Raw genomic sequence first — 22,982 nt, forward strand, 5'->3', positions numbered from 1 at the left:
CTTTTCGTTTTATAGAGAGTGAGAGAGAACCCAAAAAACGAAATGTGTGAACGCAAGAATGCAAAGGAGCATGCGTAGGTAACAGTGCAACGTTGCCATGGTCACCGTTGCCAGGCGAGCCTCATTAGGAGGCGAAGTTCATTAGTGCTCCTCTCTCTCTCTAGCTGTCACAGAGGAGGGGTCCTTGGAGACGAGCCGGTGGAGACCCAGTCTGAAATATGACTCTCACTTACACTTCCTCACTCCCCCCTCCCACCCACCCACTCATTCGTTCACTTACTCACCCATTCCCTTCCTCAGCTCCCCTCCCCAGCCCACAGCTGCAACCATCAGTTCAGGCCCCTCACTCAGCACAGACTGCTGCCATGTTCCAGACCAGGCTTTAGTGAAAAGCAACCAAGCATGTGTTTCCATTTGCTTCCTTTGTTTATTTGTTCTGTTTGTTTTTTTCTAATGTCAGTCCTCCATCTTCTTCTTACCTATAAAAGCAGCTGACAAGATTTCATTACAGTTTTTTTTTATGACCGCAAAGTACTCTAAAGTTTGAATGGAAATACAGATAACACTCATTATATTCTGTGATTTAAGCAACCAAAAGCTCCAGAATAGTAGTCTAACACAAGTTACACTCATCCACCAAGCGACATTTCATTAAGCCACCACTCCGCACTGGCTAGCTGCTCTACCAGATGCATTGCTCTGAGCTCCGAGCAGAATGTCCTTGTTAAGTATCTGCCCTTTTCATCTGTTTCCTTATAATGTGCTTAGAGAACAAAATGACAAGAATGTCATTATGGACAGGAGGTAGCTCGGACTGCCATTTAAAAAAAAGAAGAAAAAAAACTCTGCTTGATTCAGTTCACCACACGCTGTGAGCTACATCTAAGGACAGAGGCACGCTGGCTTGCTGCTTTGTTCAACCCCCTTGACCAGCTCAGAGTATGGTCTGTGTGAGGCTATTGGTTTTGGGCTTGGGTCGCTGTGCTGGCTGGTCACCATACTGCCAGGGCCATTCAGCCAATTTATCAAACACAGCTCAATAACCCCACCAGAGTTTCATCAGCCTGATCAATAACCTTACTGGAGTTTCATCAATGCTCCCACTCCAGTTCGATCAATAACCTCATACTGGACTCTAATCAAATGGGTCTGCTAGTGGTTCTCAGTGTGTGTGCGTTAATAGAGTGGTTTGTGTCTGTGTGTGTCTGTGTGTGTGTGTGTGTGTGTGACTTTACTCTGGTACCACCCTTGTCCCATACAGAGAGCACTTCCCAATGCAAGCATAATGCAAGATGTGAAACAATGATCGCAGTGATTAAAATGGAAACTCAACAACAACAGCAATAATCCAGCCTTCCAAAACCAAATGAGCACGTTTGTTTTGTTCCAATTTTTGTCTTCCTAATGAAGACGTCTGCCACAGACGACAGCCAGTGAATGAAGAAAAATGGATGACTGCTGTTTTGTCTCGGGAATTAACAGAAAAAAAGTCTTCAGCATCTATCACTAATTGAGCGTGCACGACAACCCTACAAATGGTTTCCTACCACCAGATTTGGCGTCAGCACATGGTGAGCCTTCCCTGCCTCATCGTGATGCGCGTTATTCAGCTCCTATGCCGGCAGCATCCTAAGTGAGCCAGCATGTGTCCTCCGCATGTTAAATCTAATTTTCCATTTGCTAATCGTGTTCAAATCTAGTGACTGTGTGGTAGGGGAGAGAGGTAAAGGAGGAAGGGGGGGGGGGTGTCTGGCTCTTCATTAAAACCCAAACAGCCTTCATCATGGATATCTATTAAGGAAGGTGTGTGTGGACAAGACATTTTTCACCCTGCGTGTCTATACCAGCATCAAGCAGCATTTGGTTGCAGGCTTTCTCCATCCTCTCGCAAAAACAAAATGGGCAAATCTTTGCCAATGTATTCTGTCCACAGCTCTGAGTGAGCAGTGAGAGGGGCCCAATAAAAATCGGATGCGGTGCGGGCGGCTGTGGGCGGTAGGTGATAAAGCTTCAAAAATAGAGGTGGCGGACCGCGCTGGCATTGAGCTGGCCGTAGAGCCCATAAATCCCGGTTTCATGACGGCCTCCCCGTTTTGGCGTGTTACTTCATAAATGATTCAGCTGCCGGGGCCCGCGTGTCTGAGCACAGATGAGCACGGACAGCCGGACGGAAGCCCCGGTGGGACAGAGCGGGGCGCGGCACGGTGCGACACAACTAGCCAAAGCCCATCAGTGACGTGCAACACCCCCGTGGCCTGTGTGTGTGTGTGTGTGTGTGTGTGTGTGTGTGTGTGTGTGTGTCTGTCTGTGGCGGAGTACAAAGAGGAGCTGGTGAGGGAGATGGACTCCGGCAATCCAGAGACCACCTGTCTGCTGGAGCCAGTGCAGGCAAGGACTCATTAGAGGGACTGAAGAGAGAGCGACTGCAACAGATCCTGTTAGAATGACAATGGCTGAGTCTGCCTGCCAGTGCCAAGGGAACGTTCAAGTGTTCCTGAATGTCATATGTTGCCATAAAAAAACTGAATGAAAAAAAAAAAACGTTTTTTCCCCCTTGTTGCTTTGCCTTTTAATCACATGTTCACAAAAGAGCTTTTTAAAGCTTCTTTAAATGTCAGGTTTGAGAGCCCAGCCACAGAATCGCAGGTATGACCAAATCCACTGAGAAAGAGAGAGAGGGAGAGATCATTTTCAAGACCTGGTGATGGAGCACAGTCTACTGGGATCTGACAGGAATGTTGGGTTCGTGACTGAATTTCAACACAGCTTCTCCTTCCCCCGGCGGGGACTTTAGAGGAGCAATCCAATTACCTCTAAATCAGTCTACCCAGCCCCCTCTCTGTAGCCCGCATAATCGTTAGACATGCTGAGTCACATTAAGCGTTACCTCAGCACTCACTACACATTAGCCTCTATGCTCCTGTTAGCTTGTGTAGCTAGCCCCAATCCTGATGTCTAATGAGTAGGCTATAGCTCTTTTTCTGCCTGATGGTCCCGGTGTCTAATAACAGAATTGGGGCTAGCAATTTAAAGGCAATAACTCTGTGGTTTAGCTATGCAAAGCCCTCTAAAACAATTGCTAATATACTATAGATAGATTATAAGGCACAATGTATACTGGCAAAAAACGTAAAAATGTGTGCAATGAATGTTAATTACATTAGGCATGACAGTTGAGTGTGCTTTAAAGATCGATTTTGTTCACAGCTGTGTCTAAGGCCTCCATAGGCCAGATCAGACACATCAACAGTGACTGAGGTCTTCATCATGTACATCAACATCTGTGACTGATCAATGATGTTGAGCCACAGGTGGTAAAACTTGCTCCTCCAGAAAGCCACATGCAGAAACAGGCAGACATTGATCGATCTGCAAATCTGTGGGAAGCCAACCACTGTCAGTAACACCCTGCTTTAAGATGACCTGGCCATAATGTGCAGAGTAGGGGGATGAAGTCCACTGGCTAAACAAGGCTAAATCAACGGAGCACATGTCATTGCTCAATGGGCAGAACGTCCGTCTGCCTAGAGCCCGTCCGAGAGCTCATCCACACCTATCCGGTAACGGCCATTGACATTTTCAGCAGTAATTAATGTGGCGATTGACTACAGCTACAAGATAGATCCCTCATTCCAGGGTTAAGTCTTAGTGAGCCTGAAATCAATGCGTAATTTGAAATGCGGAGAATCTTGTCAAACGGGGGTGGGTGTGTGTGTGTGTGTGTGTGTGTGGGGGGGGGGGGGGGATTTGTACCAGACAATTTCTCCATTACAAATTGGAGAACTATGCTGGGCAGCCAGTGAGTTTCTGTTTCACATGCCATCTGATGTGTGAGAGCAAATAAAACAAGTAACGACCACCGCTGACAAAATAGGCCTGCAAGGATGGCAACAAAATTGCATTTTGGGAAAGCGGGGTGGAGGTGTAAAAGTCAGATGCGTTGCCTGAGTGCATCAAAGCCCCAATTGTGAATTAGGTTGGTTTCTAGTCCACATTCTGTATTTGCAATTTATCTGTACTTTGCTGTACATTCTAAACAATGAATGAAAATGAACAGGAAAATCTGAAGGAAAATATTGCTGTACTTCTCCTGAGTAAACATAGAATAGTAAGATTATTGGAAGGGCAGTGCAATAAATGTCATTTTACAGAGCAATTTGGTATTAGGAAAGGCAAATTGTGTAAAGTATTATTTTCTGTTTGCTAATAAATTAGCAAGAAGTCAGAGTAGCCCTGAAGCAAATATCTTTCTTTTTCAGAACATCCCCATATATTTGCAGGATGTATGCCCTCAGTCGTGATAAAGGGACAGTGATCAATAAAGTTCTGGCACAGAATGTGGGAAAATTCAAGTAGCACTCTGGAAAGACAATAAAAAAAATAACTGTGAGGGCTGCATTAAGGTGTGGCAGTCTAGAGGACTGTCCAGCTCACCTTGCCCAACACATGCCTGGCAGATCAGATCAACACCCAGTCCGGCCTGACTGCTGATGCCCTGAGCCCATCTGCGTCGATGAGGCAGAATTTATGAACCAAGGCTGGACCCAAGTGTCACCCATGGATAGATTCACTCCTGCGCAAGTCCTTGAATATATCCCCAAAGCAACAAACACATAACCAGCAAAAAAGCAGTAAATATGAAAAGATAAAAAAGAATGAACATCCTATCACACAGTAATTCCTGTTTGTCTCATTTATTACCTATAATGCTAGGGTATGATTCTACAACTGCCAGAATGTCAGTGACACTATCCTTATCAAGGTTGCACAATGTATTGTAGGTATTTCAAACAACAAAGAAAATGTATGTTGTTAAACAACAACCACGTCTGACCTTGAAAAATAAATGTAAGCATTCATCTAAGCTTGTCCTGTCTGGGTAAAGGCCACACAACAAGCTAAAACCGAATGGCATGTTAGATGAAAAAATCACAACAAATCAGGTTTTAAACTTTAAATAGCTTGTTTCCGAGAAAAGCGCACAGCTGTTTCTGTGGTTCGCATCACCGCCTCATTGAGGTAACTCAGTAAACAAATCAGTTTGATTTGATTCAATTAAACACACAGACCGACCCACCCGAGCCCTATTCCAAATACATTCAGAGCACAGGATTACCTCTCACGTCATCCCCTGTTAAGGCAGAGACAGTAACATTTTACAGTACCTCCCTTCATAAACATTAGTTAGTAAACCTAACAAAAATTAAGACAGTATTTATTTTTTAAAAAAAGGTAAAAATAATAATAAAAAAAAAACAGGTAACTTATGAACTAATGCTGTTTGCAAAGGTTTGCCTCTTAATTAACTGACATTCAGTTCTGCCTTTGCATTGTGATTGTCTGCAAGGAAATTATATTGCATGTCCCATAGAATGAGAATAAGTTAAAGAGAGACAACTGACTTTCTTCCATATATATATATTGCTTATATATACTGTACATACACATATATACAGTGCAACTGGAAAGTTTTCAGACCCCTTCAAGTTTTCCACATTTTGTTATGTTTCAGACTCATCTTAAAATGGATTCTGTTCATCAATCTACAGACAAAGCTCCAGAACTCCACAAAAAAGCAGGTGTTCGGAGTGTTTCGTAAATTTATGGAAAAAAAATAAAAGACTGAAATATTTAATTTACATAAGTATTTATTCAGATCCTTTGTTATGATGCTTGCAATTGAGCTCTGGTGCATCCTACTTCTAACAATGGTCCTTGAGATGCTTCTACAACTTGATCGGAGTCCACGAAATCACGTCCACGACGGAGGACGTGATTTCATACATGAATAAGTCATTAATGCGTGTTCATGTTCCGTCTACCTCTCTCCTAGCAACGCTGAGACTTACAGGATGTAATACCATACCAAATCGCGCTTCATGTTTTTTTTTTTTTTTTTACCATCACGGAAATATATATAAACGTCGCGCGCATAACGTCGCGGTGACCATTACAGGACGTCCTCTCAAAGTCTCGTGGACGTCTTTTAGACCTCCCGAACAGAGGTCCGCGGGACGTAAAAGGAGCCCTACACAATGTCGAGGAGGTGACGTTCGCCAGGGGACCTTTAGGGGACGTTGCCAGGACTTTATTTTGTTTACTGGGTATGAGTTAGCAATATTACAGTATTAAATAGTATATATACTTTTTTGATCCCGTGAGGGAAATTTGGTCTCTGCATTTAACCCAATCGGTGAATTAGTGAAACACAAACAGCACACAGTGAACACACAGTGAGGTGAAGCACACACTAATCCCGGCGCAGTGAGCTGCCTGCTACAACGGCGGCACTCGGGGAGCAGTGAGGGGTTGGGTGCCTTGCTCAAGGGCACTTCAGCCATTGCCCACTGGTCGGGGCTCGAAACGGCAACCCTCCGGTTACTAGTCCAGAGTGCTAACCAGTGGGCCACGGCTGCCCACTAAATAAATGCAAGAATAAATCACACTAGAGAAGCACGTGGCATTGCCTTATCATACCATTAGTACTGTACATCATATCCTTTTGTTGTCTTCAATCCTTAACTGACGAATGATTAAGCTAAGAAATGTATCATCTGTAAGTAGCTAATTTCTACGGCAACATAGTACATTTAGGTCCTTAGTGCTATGTTGTAATGCTGTTTTGTGCCAAGATATATTCAGTCCTGCTGTCCCGGACTAGGGAAAGATGATTTCCTTCACTTCCCTGTGTTTGATGTGGTGGATATTCACCAGAGGAAAAACATGAGCATCTGCCGAGGAGGAAAAGGGCTTCTCATCAAAATCCACTCATTATCAGGAAATGCTGACAGCAAGAAACTGGCTCTAAAGGATGAGTTTGTACAAAGGAAGTGATATACTGAGTCTGAATGATGCAAAAGAGCTGCCACAAACAAAACATGGCCGCGGACGCTTCGAGACCATATCAAAAACACAGGATGAGAACACGGAAGGGCTTACAGTGTTGGGAGTGAAAACACTGGGACTGTTGTTTTACTATAGGAATTTCACGGCCCCTTGCGTTGTCCGTGATGCCCCTTTGAAAATCAGGTTTAGGTTGAGGTTTACAGGCCACGATGGCCTTGGTGCCCCCTTCTTTAAATATTCTGCTTTGCGTCCTACTAATAACGATATATATTTAGCCTATGGCCTGTCAAAACAATCTTAGCATTCACAGCGCAAATTACGCAGTGGAGAACGTGACAGCGCAAGAAAGAAAGTGCGCCCAAATTCAGCCATTCTTCCCAGTTGAACTACTCGCAAAGTAGCATACTCATCACACAGACATAACAAGTATCACATAAAAGAGCTTTTTCTCAGCTTTTAAACAATGTTTTAGCCGCTAATTGCTGTGGTGAACGGTTCGCGAGAAAGGGAATAATATCATTCAATTTAATCATAAATTCTACTGAAGGTTTTGCGTCCATCTCCCTACCCATTCATCTCGGTGGAATACTTCACGAACCCTTTGTTTAAAGCAACACCAAAGAGTTTTTTCTACCTTAAAATAATGTTTCCAAAATCGTTTCAGTGGTTCATCAACTCATAACAGGGTGAACGGCCCTTCTGCATGGAATGGTGTAGAAACACATAAGAAACTACAAATGTGACTTGCATCTGATGTCGCAATACATCGTACTTTCATAAAATCATGCCACATATTCTACCTTGTCTGTGGACATTGTTATTTCCAAAGCCAGTGCTGGATAAACAAATAGTGCGTGCGACAGAGGAAAAGTTCTTTGGTGTTGCTTTAACACATGACAAACCAGATATCAGAATAAACAGCAGACCTTACCGAACAGAAAGGTGTAAAGCAGTCCCCTGTACATTTAGCCGTTCCAGAGTAATCCCGTTTTGAATTTGCAGTAAATTTAAACATACATGCATGTCTCCAAATTTGGGATTTAAGTTTTACACTGTGTTTAAATTGTTCCACATTAATTCATAACTGGCCAAATACAAAATAAATATTACAAATGTCGCCTATCGGTAAATCAGAGGACAGCTGACTAAGAGTTTGTGAAAGTAGCCTTAATGATCACAAAATGCTAAGCATGCATCTAGGCTATTTGAGTTTCTTAAAGCTGAGCTGTGCTTAAATTGTTCAATACATGATTTCATAATAGGCCAAATATAAAATAAATGTTAAATATAGCCAAGATATCTGTAGATATTAGATGATCAGATGATTTACAGTTATATGTAATATGTCATGTTTCATGTTTTTGTAATGTTTCATACAGTGATGCAGGTCTACTGCAGTGAATACAACTTTAATCATTTTTATAGCCTACTACTGTATTAACTTTGGCCTTGGTGCCCTGACATGTGGCCTTTGTGCCCCCCACCAAATATGCCCAACTGAAAGCCAAGTGGCCTTGCCCCCAGAATGGTGAAATTCCAAGCCTGGTACACACACACACACACAATCTTTAGTTTCTTGTTGGACTTTGTAACAAATTACTTTTAGGAAGCTTTTGGACTTCGTCCCATTTGTCAATAAGTAGGGACACTTAATCTTGCCGGAGGGGTGTGTGTCGGGGGGGGGGGGGGGTGGGGGGGGGTAATTCGATGAGGCTCCTCAAGGCTTACTCTCAGCTTTTATTTAATGTTCCAGGGGAGAACGTGTGAGGGCAACCAGAGCTCAAATAATCTTTATTCCGCTCTCACTTGCCTTTCTCTCATTTAGTCGCTCTCTTTGTCTGCGCCTTCTCCCCTTTTCCCAAGGCCAGTGATCTAGTCAAGGTCTCTCTCTTTAAAGCAAGATGGAAAAAAAACCTCAGTGAAAAGGATTGGAAACATGCAACTAATTGAAGTATCACAGCATTAAAATGCTATAGAGAGAGAAGAAAAGGAGTGTCTGTATGTGACAGTGTGGGGGGGGGGGGGGGGGGGGTCTAGGGGGAGAACGTGAGAGAGAACCTCTGACCTATCTACATAAATAATTCAGCTTTTAATTATCTTCTCACGCACACACACTTTTGGTGCCCTCTATAACACTAATGAATCAGAGCCAACCAGTGAGACACACACACACACACAATTCTAAGAAACATTACGCAGTGCTGTGTAATGGAGGGAGAAATCTTAGAAATAATCTTTCTATCTTTTGCACACATAGTTACAGACACAAAGTAAGACACTTGCACATGCGCGCACACACACACACACACACACACACACACACACACACACAATGCATACACAGAAACGTGTGGCTGAAATCTGCTCTCAGTGATGTGAAATGATATCTCTTCTCACCAACATTTCACATCTATTATTGATAGGAACATCAAGGTGGTGAATAATTTATCAAGACTTTCTGTAGATAAGCGTCACAACAAATACCCAATTTCCTTGGTATGGTGCTCACTGAATAAGAGTCATGATGAACAGTAAAGCCCAGAAACCTGTCATGTCAACGCCACACACAGCATTAAGTGAGACAGAGGCTGGCCACCGCCACATTTAACATCTCCCTTTCAACATGCCACTCCAATTTACCCACTGACTGGTCTAAAACAGACTGCACAACAGAGTGAAAAATACTGTAATTTCAAGAAAAGAAATGTTTGCTGTTTGATATCACGTTTGCTGAAAATTTTGTTTACAGCAAACATGTGATATGATGGTGGGAACAACCAATAGGAATGTATACAGGGAACATGGGTAATACTTTTTGAGATCCATTTGTTGGGGAAGCCAATAAGATCAATCAACAATGCCCCACACCAATGGAAATGTATGCTTTTGCATAATTAGCATATCTAGGCATGAAGGCATGTGGGGCCACACGTGTCTCTATGCCTTTATCCTCACGCATGCTAACATCATGTGTGTACTAATGAAGACATCATACTCTGCTTTTCCATTCAAATCATGCTCTCTGCTCCCCAGCCCTTCTCCCTGCTGCTCCGTGGCTCGGATGGGGACGAGCCTAGCAGGAGCCGAGGCTCTCTGAAGCCAAGCCAGAGTGCTCTCTCCTGGGGCTGGGACAACCTAGGAAAAGGGGACTGGAGTTGGGGGAGGTTGTGGAGTGAGGGAGAGCATATGGTTTTCTCTCCATTAGGGAACTGCAGATGCATACACACTTTACATGCACACACATACGTTACATGCACATGCACACACACACACACACACCACACACACACACACACACACACACATACTACACAAACATGAAGTATACAGACCAATAAAGCTCTCACACATAAAATGCACAAACATACACACACACACTCACACACACGCCACACACAGACAGACCCCATACAAACGTGAGAGAGCAGGCTGTTCAATAATTCATTATCCAGAGGGAGAGGATCAAACACAGGGTGCAGATCACAGCCAATGTGTGCACACAAACACCACACACACACATACATGGGCGGATTATGAACTTTCGGGCCCCTGGGCCCAGATATATTAAGGGCCCCCCACTTATTGTCGTATATGTGGGAGGGGGGGGGGTTTGGGGGTTCTCCCCCAGAAAATTTTACATTTGTTTGATGTGATTTCCTGTATTCTGGTGCATTTTGGGGATGGCCAATACTAAATTCAATCAGATTCATAACCTACATCCTGATTTGTTGATATTGAGGCAATGATTTCATGCAAAGGCTTGGGCTTCAGGGCCCCCTGACCCCTGACCCCAAACTCAAGAATGAGTCTGACCCCTCTGGCCCCTGCAGGCCAGGTCAAAACCCTGGTCATGATGCTGCATTAGGACACCAGTAGCCTGACGGACTGTAATGGCTGGTCCGGATGCACTACTAGGGAAGGGACCAGATGGACCATGATGAGGGGAACAAGATCCAGACTTCAGACAGCAGCCGTCACGGCATCAGATTTGGACTATACAATTATTGTGGCCAAAAGATTTGCCAAAAAGGATATCATTGCCATACTGTATCTATAGAGATTGTGAATAAAAAAGTAACAATAACAGTAAAATCAATGTGTTTATTGTGTCTCTTTTTTGGCAAATGATTTACACTCAAAATAGGAGTGTAGAGACATGGAGTTGGGAACCATAACTGGAACCATAACAAATAGTGGACAGTCAAGAGGTAACAACATCAACTGATAAATAAAAAAGGTTATTTCCAACATGAAACTAATATGAAGGTATGTTTATAGCAGCCCCATGTGTCATATATCAAATCAAAGGTTTGTGTTGCTCAGAAATTGGCCAGAGTTTCAGAGAGGAAAAGAGGCTGGATAGGCCTGGAGGCTGTCTCTGCAGGACCTTCCGTGATTTCCCAACTATTAGCCGAGGTTTATACATTGATTTTGCAAAATTTCTTCAACTATAATGTTACATGTAAATCAGTTGTGTGTCAATTATTCAATTGTTTGTTTATTATCAGCCGAGATATATTGTTTTTGAACTGATATCATTGCAGAAGCAGAGGTTTTTATACTGTATCTAAGGTTTGGAATATTGTTTTTGCTATTGCGGGCCAGCTACCACGGCCAGCTACCATGCCAAACACGTGCTTAGCTTATACACTCAGTATAGCAATCATGCCGACGGGCGAACTAGTGAACTGTGCTTAGTTATTATTTTCTTTTATTGTGATTCTTTGGCACCAGCTTGTTTGGGGACTTTTTGCATGATAAAACACATTTGCACAAAAGAGCTATTGTGGGGGAGGCATCATTTGCAGTCAATGTTGGACTGAAATGAGTCAAGACAACTGTCAAATGGAAAAGGACTGCATCAGATTAGTATCAGTATTGGCAATATTCTGTTTACTTTGTTGGTATGGGTATTACACACATATACAGAAACACACACACAGACACACACACAGACACACACACAATATCTGTGTGTGTGTGTGTGTGTGTGTCTTATTGTGTTCCCTATACTCACTCTGATCAGATTTCTATTGTCACTTTGACTGAAAGAAGAAAGTGAGTCGCCTGTCAAATCCCGCTCCCATCTTTGTGATCTCATTCTTTTGATATCTTTTGTAGCGTGGTGACACACACACGCACATGCACACACACGCACACATACGGACCCACACACACCCACCCCCACCCACGCACACACACTAACACTTAAAGCAAGGTCATAGATAAGCAGGTCTGAAAATAGGTGCCGGGACTTTCCTACTATTATTCCCTTGTTAAAATTATGAATATGCTTATAAAAATCTGTACTTCTGGAATCCTTCATACTGTAATCACATCATTAGTGTAGCTGCCAGCAGAGCAAAAAGATAGAAATCCTCTCCAGATCTCCTTGCCCTTTACACCAGATGATTATTACAAAGTAGAGCCCACAAGTACAACACATAAGGGACTCTATCCTGCCGTCTCCACACCATCAGTGGCGAGAGTCTCTCAGAGACGTTTGAACCTTGAAGACACATAGGTGGCACAGCAATTTGCAAACGGAGAGTGTGCATTTCTAATATGGGTGCCTCAAGTGTCTGCCTACAGGGAGATGATTTGAATAAAACCAATCGCAATGCATTAGCTCTCATTTCAGTGTCACCAAACAGAGAGACAAACACAGCATTTGGTTTCTCTTTGCATGGAGATTTATTGTGCGCAAGGCAGAAATGTGAAAGAAATAATTCTACCTCATATGATGTAATTATATATTTTTTAATTAAAATGGCTTGAAATAGACATGGACCTTGGGATGAATTATCTTGGGAAAGTTGTGGTTTATTTGTAGGCGTCTTTGTTTAGTTAGATTTATTTACATATTTACACTAGCTTGGTTTGCTGGGTCTTATTACATTTTTCCAACCCCATTGATAACCCCCCCCCCCCCCCCCCCCCCCGCCCCCCCCCGCCCACACACACACAAGCTTAGTGTATTTATTCTTCCTCTTGTAAAGTCAGAACAAAATATTTGGCAAACCAAAGATCTCATGAGAGTTCACTTACGTTATATGTAACAAACCCCCCAGATCCAGATACCAAAGACATCCATGATGTCAGATAACCAAAACCCCTCCGAGAGCTTTCTTCCTGTGCCATGCAATCAACAGCATCAACTGCATTCCTCTGATCTGTCCTTGAGGAATTCTCAGTCTGTGCACAGTAAGACTTTCAGTCATGTGCCACTACAGTAACATCAGTAGCCTAGTGAATATCAATTAGGTAACAAGGTTTATGTAGCAACACTTACTTTGTAGAGAGATTTTGACATCATGTTAGATCTTATTCACAAAGCCTTGAATGTCTCATGGATGGTCTTTGTCTAAATAGTTTAAGTCTCCTTTCCAAGTTGCCATACCAGGGACTTTCTCAAGAATAAGACTATCAATCCAGGTGCCACACCTAGAATATGCATGGTGTAAATTAGAAATGACTATTTTACTATATTTACTATTACATATTAGATAAGTTAGGCCAGGGGTGGGCAAACTGCGGCCCGGATCCGGCCCGCCAAGCACTTTCATCCGGCCCGCCGAGCATTTCATTTGGTTATCAGGCTGCTCACTATTTTTTTCCTGCGATAGAGACGACGTTGGTTAGCTTTACTGCAAACTGCTTTTCACTCTCCTTAGACTCTCCTGTCAATGTCAAAACATCATGTTAAATAGAGATAACATCATGTTAAACTAAGTTAACTCTTAGTTATCTCCTTTGCAGCAGATCTAACGTGAACATTATGCGATCCATTTAATTGGGAACGCGTCTGCACTCACAAGAGGGAGAGAGAGCCGCAGGTTCCAGCTGGCTTGTCATTGTTGATAATTGATATCTCCTTCTTATAAGAAACTTTGAAAAGGAAATCATGAAGGCAACAGTAGTTCCCACTACTGACCATTAAAAAACTGTGAGAGGGCCCAGCCGTAGGTACAGCACTAGCCATAGCGGAGCAGGCAGAAGATCATTGAGAAATAAACGTGAATTAAAGCGACTGTTTTAAAGCGACAGTGCACAATTTATACATTTGTTAAACAGCATAAAATTAGCAGCATTTTTAAGCAATTCATATTTTAAAACATATTTTAATACGTTTCATACTAAATTATAGGCTATAATGTTTTTTTGTTTTTTTTTTATGTGTGTGTCGTGGGGGGTGGGGGTTGTTGTGCGGCCCGCCTGCCAGTTTTCAAAACCCAATGTGGCCCTTGAGCCAAAAAGTTTGCCCACCCCTGGGTTAGGCCCACAAGTAATATTGAAACCTGTTCACAGAACTGGCACATGCAATAGCATATCTATCTTGGTGTGTTTTCAAATTCAAACTTCTAACTAGGTAGCCTATGGAAGGGATGATACAACTGGCAAATAAGCTGCAAATTTAACCAACTGTATACATTTGATTCAAATGATCCTATAGAACAAAACTTTACAAACTTCTTAAAAAATAGAGATCTTCTTGGCGTTGTTGGCAAGGTACACATTTTTTTTGCACACAGACAAATTAATTCCACAGTTACAAAACAGTTCTACACTTGTGCAAATCATATTCTCGAAGACAAAACTCTATTACACATCTTTTCACGGGCACACAATCTTTATGGCGTTGTTCTGACTCCATAAATTCTGGCATATAATGTTGGCATGAGGCTGCTGCTTAAAATGCCACGATGGAGCAGTGCAAGCCGAAAGTTTGTAAGTGTTGATGTATCCACCTGTCCTGCTGTACTCAGGAATCTCATGTTCAGATGTATGTGTAGACTAACTGAGTTATTCAACAGCATAACTGCAACACTAGTGAAACCTGCAATGAGTGTGGTTAAGTTCACTTTGAGACTGTGGAGCCATTGGCATTTTAGTTTATATGCTAATGTCTGAACACTTTATTGTGTATTGTGGAACTCTGATTGTTGTAGTCATTTTATTGTGTGTTTTGTCTTGTATTTGTCTGCCTTTTGCTATGTTTTGTATTTGTGCTATGGACCGCTTTTTTGTGTCCTGAATAAATAATAAAGTAATAAAGTATGTTTCAGGAGTGTGGGCTTTCTTCTCTGTATAATAATTGTATGTACAATTTGATCTAGCATAATACCTCACAATACACCATTTACTGAAAATAGTTCAAATGGTTTTCTCCCCAAATTTCCCTAATTGCTGCCTGGACTTTACCTGGCTTTGGAGTATAACATCTACATTCTGAGATCCCACAGTGTACATATCGGAAATATATATTCTCCTTTGTGGAATGTTTCCTGCAGAAAAAGGTCCAGTATTGTGGAATGTTGTCATCCCTTACAAAAATTAAATGGAAACAAATGAGTTCACTAGAAAATATTGCCAGAAGTTTGCCAATGTTGGCCGTTAGAGGCAAACTTCCAGCAAACGTCCAGCAACAATTAGAAGTTTGCCACTAGTGGCAAATGTGTTCATCAGTGATTTGCCACTACACTTAGTCAATAATGGCAAACTTCCAGTGAACTTGCCAAAAGTTAACCGCAACTGTTTGCCAGAAATCTAATTTGCATGTGAAAATATGACCTTGCCGCAAATTTGCGGAAACTGTTTGTCAGAAACCTGACATTTCTGTAAGGGATACTAATCAAAGCCAGTATGACAGTTGTCATAGTAATCAAAGTTGAATAAGCTGATTGAATCGTGAACTGCTGTGAACTGCTGGCTCCTGAACTGATTCAGCATTTAGGCACCCAGAAATTTTAGGCACCCAGTAAACCTCAACTGTGGCACAAGTATGAGATATTTTTCTCCCTTCTGACAGGTAAACCACACATCTTAATCTGAATGTAAGAATGACATTCAGTAAGGTTTAGGTTGCAGCGTCTGTTTAGGAATAGACTGCAATACCTAAAAGCTCAGACAAGGAAATGGGTTGTTACACTATCTGCAAAGAAAATTGAATAGCATAATCTTGTATATTTATTTACACAGCAAACTACATCCAAACAGTGAAATGAGAAGTAAAAATGTTGATTTTATATTTTAATTTGGTCATATACCATTCTCAACCATACAAATCATCTGGTACTGCCTCCTCATGTGGGGGATCAAAAGAAAATTCAATGTGTGTGTGTGTGTGTGTGTCTCTGTCTCTCTCTCTCTCTCTCTCTCTCTCTCTCTGTGTGTCTGTGTGTGTGTCTGTGTCTGTCTGTGTGTATGTGTGTGTCTGTGTCTGCATTTGAGACAGAAAGGCTGAGATGTGCTAGTAATGGCAAAGTGATGGATGTGTTGTGTCAATCGTTGTGTCATTATGGGGGCCTCACTGCATTATTGCATTCCTGAGAAGGAGAGCGACGGCTGGGGGCCACAGGAGATTGAGAGTGAAAGCGAAGGAAAAGGAGTGATTGAGAGGGAAGAAGAAAGAGATAGTGAATGAGAGAAAGAGAGAGATAGAAAGATAGAGAGATAGAGAGATGGACAGATATAGAGGTAAATACAAGAGCTGGTCCTGAGAGTCCAGGCTGATAACTGACACATGGCCTTTTCATGTGCGGGCTCTTGACAGTGAGACAAACTCTTCTTTCACAGATGGGGTGCATAGAGAGCACCGGGGTCATGTCAGCAGAGCCATTAATATGGTTTTGATATTAGTGTGATTCCCCATAAGTGTGAGTGTGAGTGTGTGTGTGAATGTGAGTGTGAGAGTGAGTGTGAGTGTGAGTGTGAGAGTGAGTGTGAGAGTGAGAGTGTGAGAGTGTGAGAGTCTGGTTGTGTGTGTGTGTGTGTGTGTGTGTGTGTGTCTGTCTGTCTGTCTGGTTGTGTGTGTGTGTGTGTGTGTGTGGTTCCATCAGAGGTATGTCTATATTTACTGATGGAAAGGTCAATTCTGTTGTTTTTTCCCCCTACTTTCACAAGTTCCAACCCCAGTCACATCCACAATTCTATTAGTTTGAAATCACTGGCTTATATGTGAAAAACATTTATAGCACTGATGTTCAAAAATAATTTGACTTGATCTACATCCAATGCAATTACTTGATCTACATCCAATGTATTGAATTAACTTGACCAACATCCAATGCATTTAAAAATTGTAATTGCTTGATTCATAGTTGAGACAGTTTCTGATGTCTCAGGAGTTATGTCCCATACTTCCATGTCAAAAAGCAACAACCCATTTACTCCTGAAATGCCTGCTAAAAACGCCTATAGAATCCTATGGCATTCTAGACTAAATAACCTTATTTCCTGAGGGGTTTCTGAAAAAATACTAAGAATTGTCAACGTCTACCAAAACCTTACTATTTAAGCCTCTGCACACCTAGAAACATGAAATAAAAAGCATGCTGCGCTACGCAGCAACCAGCAGGAGAGTCAATGTTGCGCTATGCAGCAACAGGCGGGAGATAGAATGTTGCGTCGTGCAGCATCCAGCACGAATGGGTTAAGAGTGTGTGTCTGATTATCCAAAGAGGTTGGGATACCTTCAAGGAACAAAATACACTAAATAATAATACAGCTCTCAGTATTACCCACTTACCTTACCAAATATGTATAAATAGTAATCATCAAGCACTCGGAGCAATAAGACGAACCCAGGAGTAATAGCATGCTAATAGCATATTAACAGATGTTTGTCTGTGCCTGGCCTGTGCTCACCTCAAGAGCCCTGGACCTCTTCAGCAAAAGGCTTTCAATGTTCCGGGCAGCGCTGGCCACCAGCTGTGCCGCGTTGTTCGACTCCACGGTGAAGTGATGGCGATTATCCAGAAAAATCTGCAAGAGTCCAGCAAGTTCAGCATTGAACTGCATCCAGACCAGCCAGCATTAAAATTAAAACATCTAAAATTGCTCTTATGATGCCTCCGTTCTATTTAAAATGAGATGTGTTGGCTCTAAAGGTAATATGGCAATATACAGGATGTTGTTGTTGAATGAAAAGAGGACACCTTGCCAATGCTGAAATCTAATAGACTGCATTAGGCGGTCAGTGTGTCAGGGTCATTCAAGAACAAATGTGATTACTTCATTATGCTAATACAAGGGGAGAAAAAGAGAGGGGCGTTTGTGTAGGCAAATGCTATCTGCCAAGGAAAAGCAGGCGGACTGCAATGTATCTTCATAAGGAAATTGGAATTCTTCCTACCCCTCCTCTCTTGACACTCCTGTCTTTCTGGCTTAAAAATAGCTGTCGTGGAGACGTTGTAAATAAAGCTATGGGGGAAATACGGTGTGATAGATTTCTTTGTTTGCCCATTATTACCCAAGGCAGAATTGTCTCTATTCACTGTCATTTTTCATTCAGAGGACCATGGGAAGGTTTGTGTGTGTGAGCGTCGACCTCTGACCTGAGCGAGACTCTTTCCCCCACTGGCAGAATCCGCCAGAGACACCAGGTCCTGCTGCATCTGGTCCACCCATTCCTTTATCCTACACATGAAGAAAGAAAGGAAGACCCTTTGATGACACATGTGTACCGATGGAAATTCAGATAGATAGATGGACAGATAGAAAAAACATTCATGGTTTTAATATGGAGACAAAATGAGTGTGCAACGCTGCAGAGACTATTTTGTAGAGTAGATCGTCAAACGGGTGTTTTTCTTGCATACTGAGTAGAGATATAACAACATAAAATAAAAAAGACTTTACTAAAGCACAGCAACCTTTACTATGCTTTATTAATGGCTTCTCTGCTTATTGCCCTCCTCTTTTACTGTAACACGGTGTGTTTGTATGTTTTCTTTTTAGTTGGACGATTCTGATTTCATTCAACAGACATTGGGCTGAACAAAGACACGGTAGCACTTTATAATAACCATCCATTATAAATGGTTAATTGATGCTTTATTTTGCAACTATAATAAAATATTTAAATCACTTAATAATCATAACTTAATCATTTGTAGATAACAATCAATGATTACTAAATACATAACTTACAAATACTTTATTATCAGCTTATGAAAAAATAAACAATTTATTTATATATAACATACTAAAAAATATCCGTTTAGTGATAGCTTGATTACAATTTATTTTATATTAATAAGCTACATTATTGCAAATATCGTATTATTAATAATGATATATTGAGTTATTGTTAATGATTATAATGTTGATTGTAGGCCTTTACATAGCCATATACACAATGCCTATGCATATTACATAGGTTGATTAACTATTGAACTATAAATGATGTTCTATTGATTAACAGTTAGTTAGAAAACAATTGCAATATTTGTTTTTCAGATGGCTATGATAAAGTTGGGTCGTAGTCTTTTATTTGGTAGTAAATAATTTGTAAACTATCTAAAAATGTGCTTTTTATAATTAATTGATGGGAAATGATTGCATCAAACCTTTTTTTTTAATGGCTATTATGAAGTTGCATCTTAGTCTTTTATATGTTAATAAACAATTTGTAAATTATCTAAAAATGTCAATCTTATAATCAATTGATGGGAAATGACTGCATCAAACTAAATTTTGGGTGGCTATTATGAAGTTACATCTTAGTCTTTTATATTTTAATGAACAATTTGTAAATGATCCAAAAATGCTGTATTACAAACTGATGGGATATACCTGGAGCAAACAATGTATAAACAAGTTGTAACTGGTGTTCATAGTTCAGCAAGTACTTAACTTATGACTTTGCCGATTAAAGTCAAATATTGTTAAATGACAATAGTGATAATGAAAACAATAACACTTTACATACACTGCAATTAACACATTGTAAAGCATTGTCACACATCACAATTGGCTTTAATATCAAGAGATATTTATTGAAATCAAAACTTCTGATCCATCAGAGCAGGGCAATAAGCCAATAAAAATCAAACAAAAAACATAATAGCTTAAAAGGCTATCAATCCTTCATTGCAACACCACAGCGTAAACAAAACAGGGTGGTGGGGCGAGGGGCACTTACTTCTGCTGCCTCTTCAGACAATCAGACAGTAAACATGAACACAACATGAATGAACACTGCTTAAACATAAGAGGGTTGTTGGCGGGGGGCTTACTTCGGCTCCCTCTTAATGTAGGGTATGAGATTGCCCTCATTTTTGAGTTTTGCTATCTCAGCTCTGACCTGTGTATCATTCTCAATAAGGTCTTCACATTTACTTAGAAAATCAGAAATGTTTCCTCTTTTGTTGTAGCCTGCCAAAAGCTCCTTAAATTTTTCTGGTGAAGCTATAGCCAACTCTGGGATAGCTAGATAGATATCGAACGGTCAGCTCTGTAACACCAGCAATGGTACACGCTTCCCCAAGTTTTTTTCCACGGTTGTAAGCCCGCAGAACCTTCTTGTACCTTGCAACGATGTCTTTTGGACTGGAAGCTGCATCAGTAAGAAATAAAACAAATAGAGATTAACTGGACTGTGAGATGAGACAAAATATTGTTGACATTAACATGCATCACCCATAACTTGACCATGCCTAGGCTGGTTAAGAGTATTTTGGGTATTGGATATTTCAATGTGGTAATATGGTGGCAGCATGGAGGGGAGTGTCTCCAGGACGCTGGTTTCACTGTTAAGCCTTCATGAGGTGTCGTGGGCCTAACTTAACGAAACATCGGTGAATGAGGGTGCCCACTTGATAACCCCAATGACATGCCACATACTATATACTGTTGTTGGATGGGCCATTTGTTGGTGGATTTGTGGGTAGCGTTAGCCTAGAAATCTAGACGCGCCCCTAGCGCTAGTCTAGCAACTCTCCGTTGGCTTGTGAGCTCCAGAAATCGAAACTCAATCAGGCCAATGAAATCGTGTATAGAGTTGTTAGGTGGGCTTAACATAATGATTGATGGCGAGTTGCAACAGTTTGGCTTGAATTCCCTGCTATTTGAAAATAAATAAGATGGATGTTGCTGTTGGCGAACAGTGTGACACGAGTTAAGCTTTTATTAAGTTGGCAAACGTTTGAACTAGCCAACTAGCTCCGCTGGTGGTAAACACATGGGACTCATAGCGCTGCCGCTGTCCTATTGCGTGCAGAGGGAATTTGAAAGACAACTGATTATCCCGCCCCTCGGACTGAGCACTGCGAACGGTGAGTGCCCAGACCCTACATTTTAATGTGGGTCTGGCTCGTCAGGCTAGGGTAGCGTGCTTTTTAAAGTTAATTTTGAGTAGGGGCTTCTGAATGTGTTTTTACCTTGGATTTTGGCACAAGGGATTTTAACTTTAATCCTGTGTATTAATGTAATTGTTTTTGTAAACAGGAGCCCTCCCTTATGACTCACCTCTTTGTCCACATTCAGGTTTTGCGGACTTCTGTTCCTTCTTGTCCTTTTTGCGATGCCTTGCTTTTGCCGACTTCTTTTCCTTCCGATGCCTTTTGTCTTCCCTTGTATGCTTTTTTTTGTAACGCCTTTTCTTATGACTTTTATCGTCTGATGACAATGAAGAATTGGAGGAAGAAGAGGTAGATGAATTACTGGTGGAAGAGGACTCAGATGATGACTCAGATGAAGTGGTGTGGTCAGAAGTTGTGGTATGGCATATCTTGTCTGAAAAGAAACAATAAGAAAAGGGGATGGGAAAGTTTAATCAAGTGAATTTTAAGTGAGAAGCTTCAGTACTCACATACATTTTGTCAGGTACAAAGGTGTATGTGTGTCCATCCTCAAGACCAACATGGTGACAACATGAAAAAAAAGTTATACTTGATATTTGATATTATCGATGGAGTCTTCAAAGGGCTCTACTGTGTAAGGGTTAATGTATAGAATGCCAGTCATTATCGATGGAGTCTTCAAAGGGCTCTACTGTGTAAGGGTTAATGTATAGAATGCCAGCCATTATCGAAAAAATAAGCCCCGACAGAGCGACCCGGACCCCACTTATTATACGGCTACCTACCAACATAAGAGAAGACACTTCACCTGATGGGTCTTTAAATGTATTTTTTACTGTTTTCATTGGCAAATGATGAGAAACAAACTTCACCAAACTCACTGAACTTGAATACAACATTCTTTAGAACATCCTTGACAGCGGTCAATTATGCTTAGCATAAAGAATTGACAGCCGAACGTGAATGGAGCGTTCTACTTAAATTGTGAAGAGCCGTATAATAAAATGTTTTAATCCAAGTGGTGTTTGTTGTTAAGTGTCATATTGAGATAAAGTATTGACTTACCAGCCCCTTGTTTGCGAAGAGAGTCCATGTTGGACTATGTTGGAGACATAGAGTTTCCTGAAAGACAGAAAGCAAGGAAGAAAATTTTAAATAAATAATAGGTAGAGTATGCTATGTTTCTGTAAAGGCACATCAATACTACATTCATGGTTTGCTCTACATTTGTTCACCATGCAGTATGCTGTTTTTCACCAAAATACAGGCAGTATAACCACAATTAATGACAATAATAAACATAATAGGCTATTTGAAGATTTTGACAGACTACACATAATACAATTAGTCAGTTCTGCCCTTTGATGGCATATAGGCTTCAACAACTGTGAATGTTTACAGTGTAGGCTACATATGCTGAAAAGCATTTCTTAAATGTTTGCCTCTCGAAAACTATCTGCATCCCTCGGAGTGCTGCTCTAAAAATGTGTGTTAACGACCTGTGTGTAGCTGCTAAGCTGCTCCAAGACATCCTACAAGCTTTCACTCGCTAGCTACACCAGATGTGATAAGATAGCCATGCACATTTGACAAGTTGTTATAAACTTTAGGGGAAAAAAGCTAACGCTAGAAACTACTGTTAAGACAGTAAGTTGGATGCATTAATAACAGGCTAATAAGAATGAAAGTTAAGAAACTTACCGGCGGTTTGAGTTGAGTTTAGCACTATCTGGCTGGAACTCCCTTTGTGTCCATCAACCCCATCGTCATCGTCGATTAGGGTTACAGGCGATTTCTTTTCACCATCTAGTTTCCTGATCTTCCCTGACCTTGTAAAAGGTCTACTTTTTCTTTTTGCCCTTTCGTGTCTAAGATAAATGGCAATGAAATGTAATGCTATGCTTATTTTCTTCTTTTAATTCCACATTACTTCGAGATCTTGTCACTAGCCACTTGTTAACATAACGACAAAAGAAAGATTAGCTACCCTCAGCCGGAGTTTCCTGAATTCATTGACTTCAAAATTAGAGTTTAAAATCTCTCTCTTTGGGC

At 41.3% G+C, this 22,982-nt stretch overlaps 1 protein-coding gene and 1 long non-coding RNA gene across 2 annotated transcripts in view; both read right to left on the reverse strand.

Annotated features, from left to right (window-relative positions):
* Positions 1–22,982, reverse strand: part of LOC121723925 (voltage-dependent calcium channel subunit alpha-2/delta-1) — a 107,464-nt gene that overhangs the window by 72,088 nt on the left and 12,394 nt on the right. The window contains 2 exon segments of the mRNA XM_042110161.1: positions 17,494–17,610; positions 18,183–18,264. Coding sequence (XP_041966095.1) covers positions 17,494–17,610; positions 18,183–18,264 — 199 coding nt within the window.
* Positions 20,066–22,046, reverse strand: LOC121723936. The gene is made up of 3 exons (XR_006035090.1): positions 21,996–22,046; positions 21,097–21,363; positions 20,066–20,185 (listed from the first exon to the last, which is right to left on the reverse strand). It is a non-coding gene; the product is annotated as an uncharacterized LOC121723936 (long non-coding RNA).

The sequence above is a fragment of the Alosa sapidissima genome, chromosome 11 (assembly GCF_018492685.1).
Source record: "Alosa sapidissima isolate fAloSap1 chromosome 11, fAloSap1.pri, whole genome shotgun sequence".
Classification (NCBI taxonomy): domain Eukaryota; kingdom Metazoa; phylum Chordata; class Actinopteri; order Clupeiformes; family Clupeidae; genus Alosa; species Alosa sapidissima.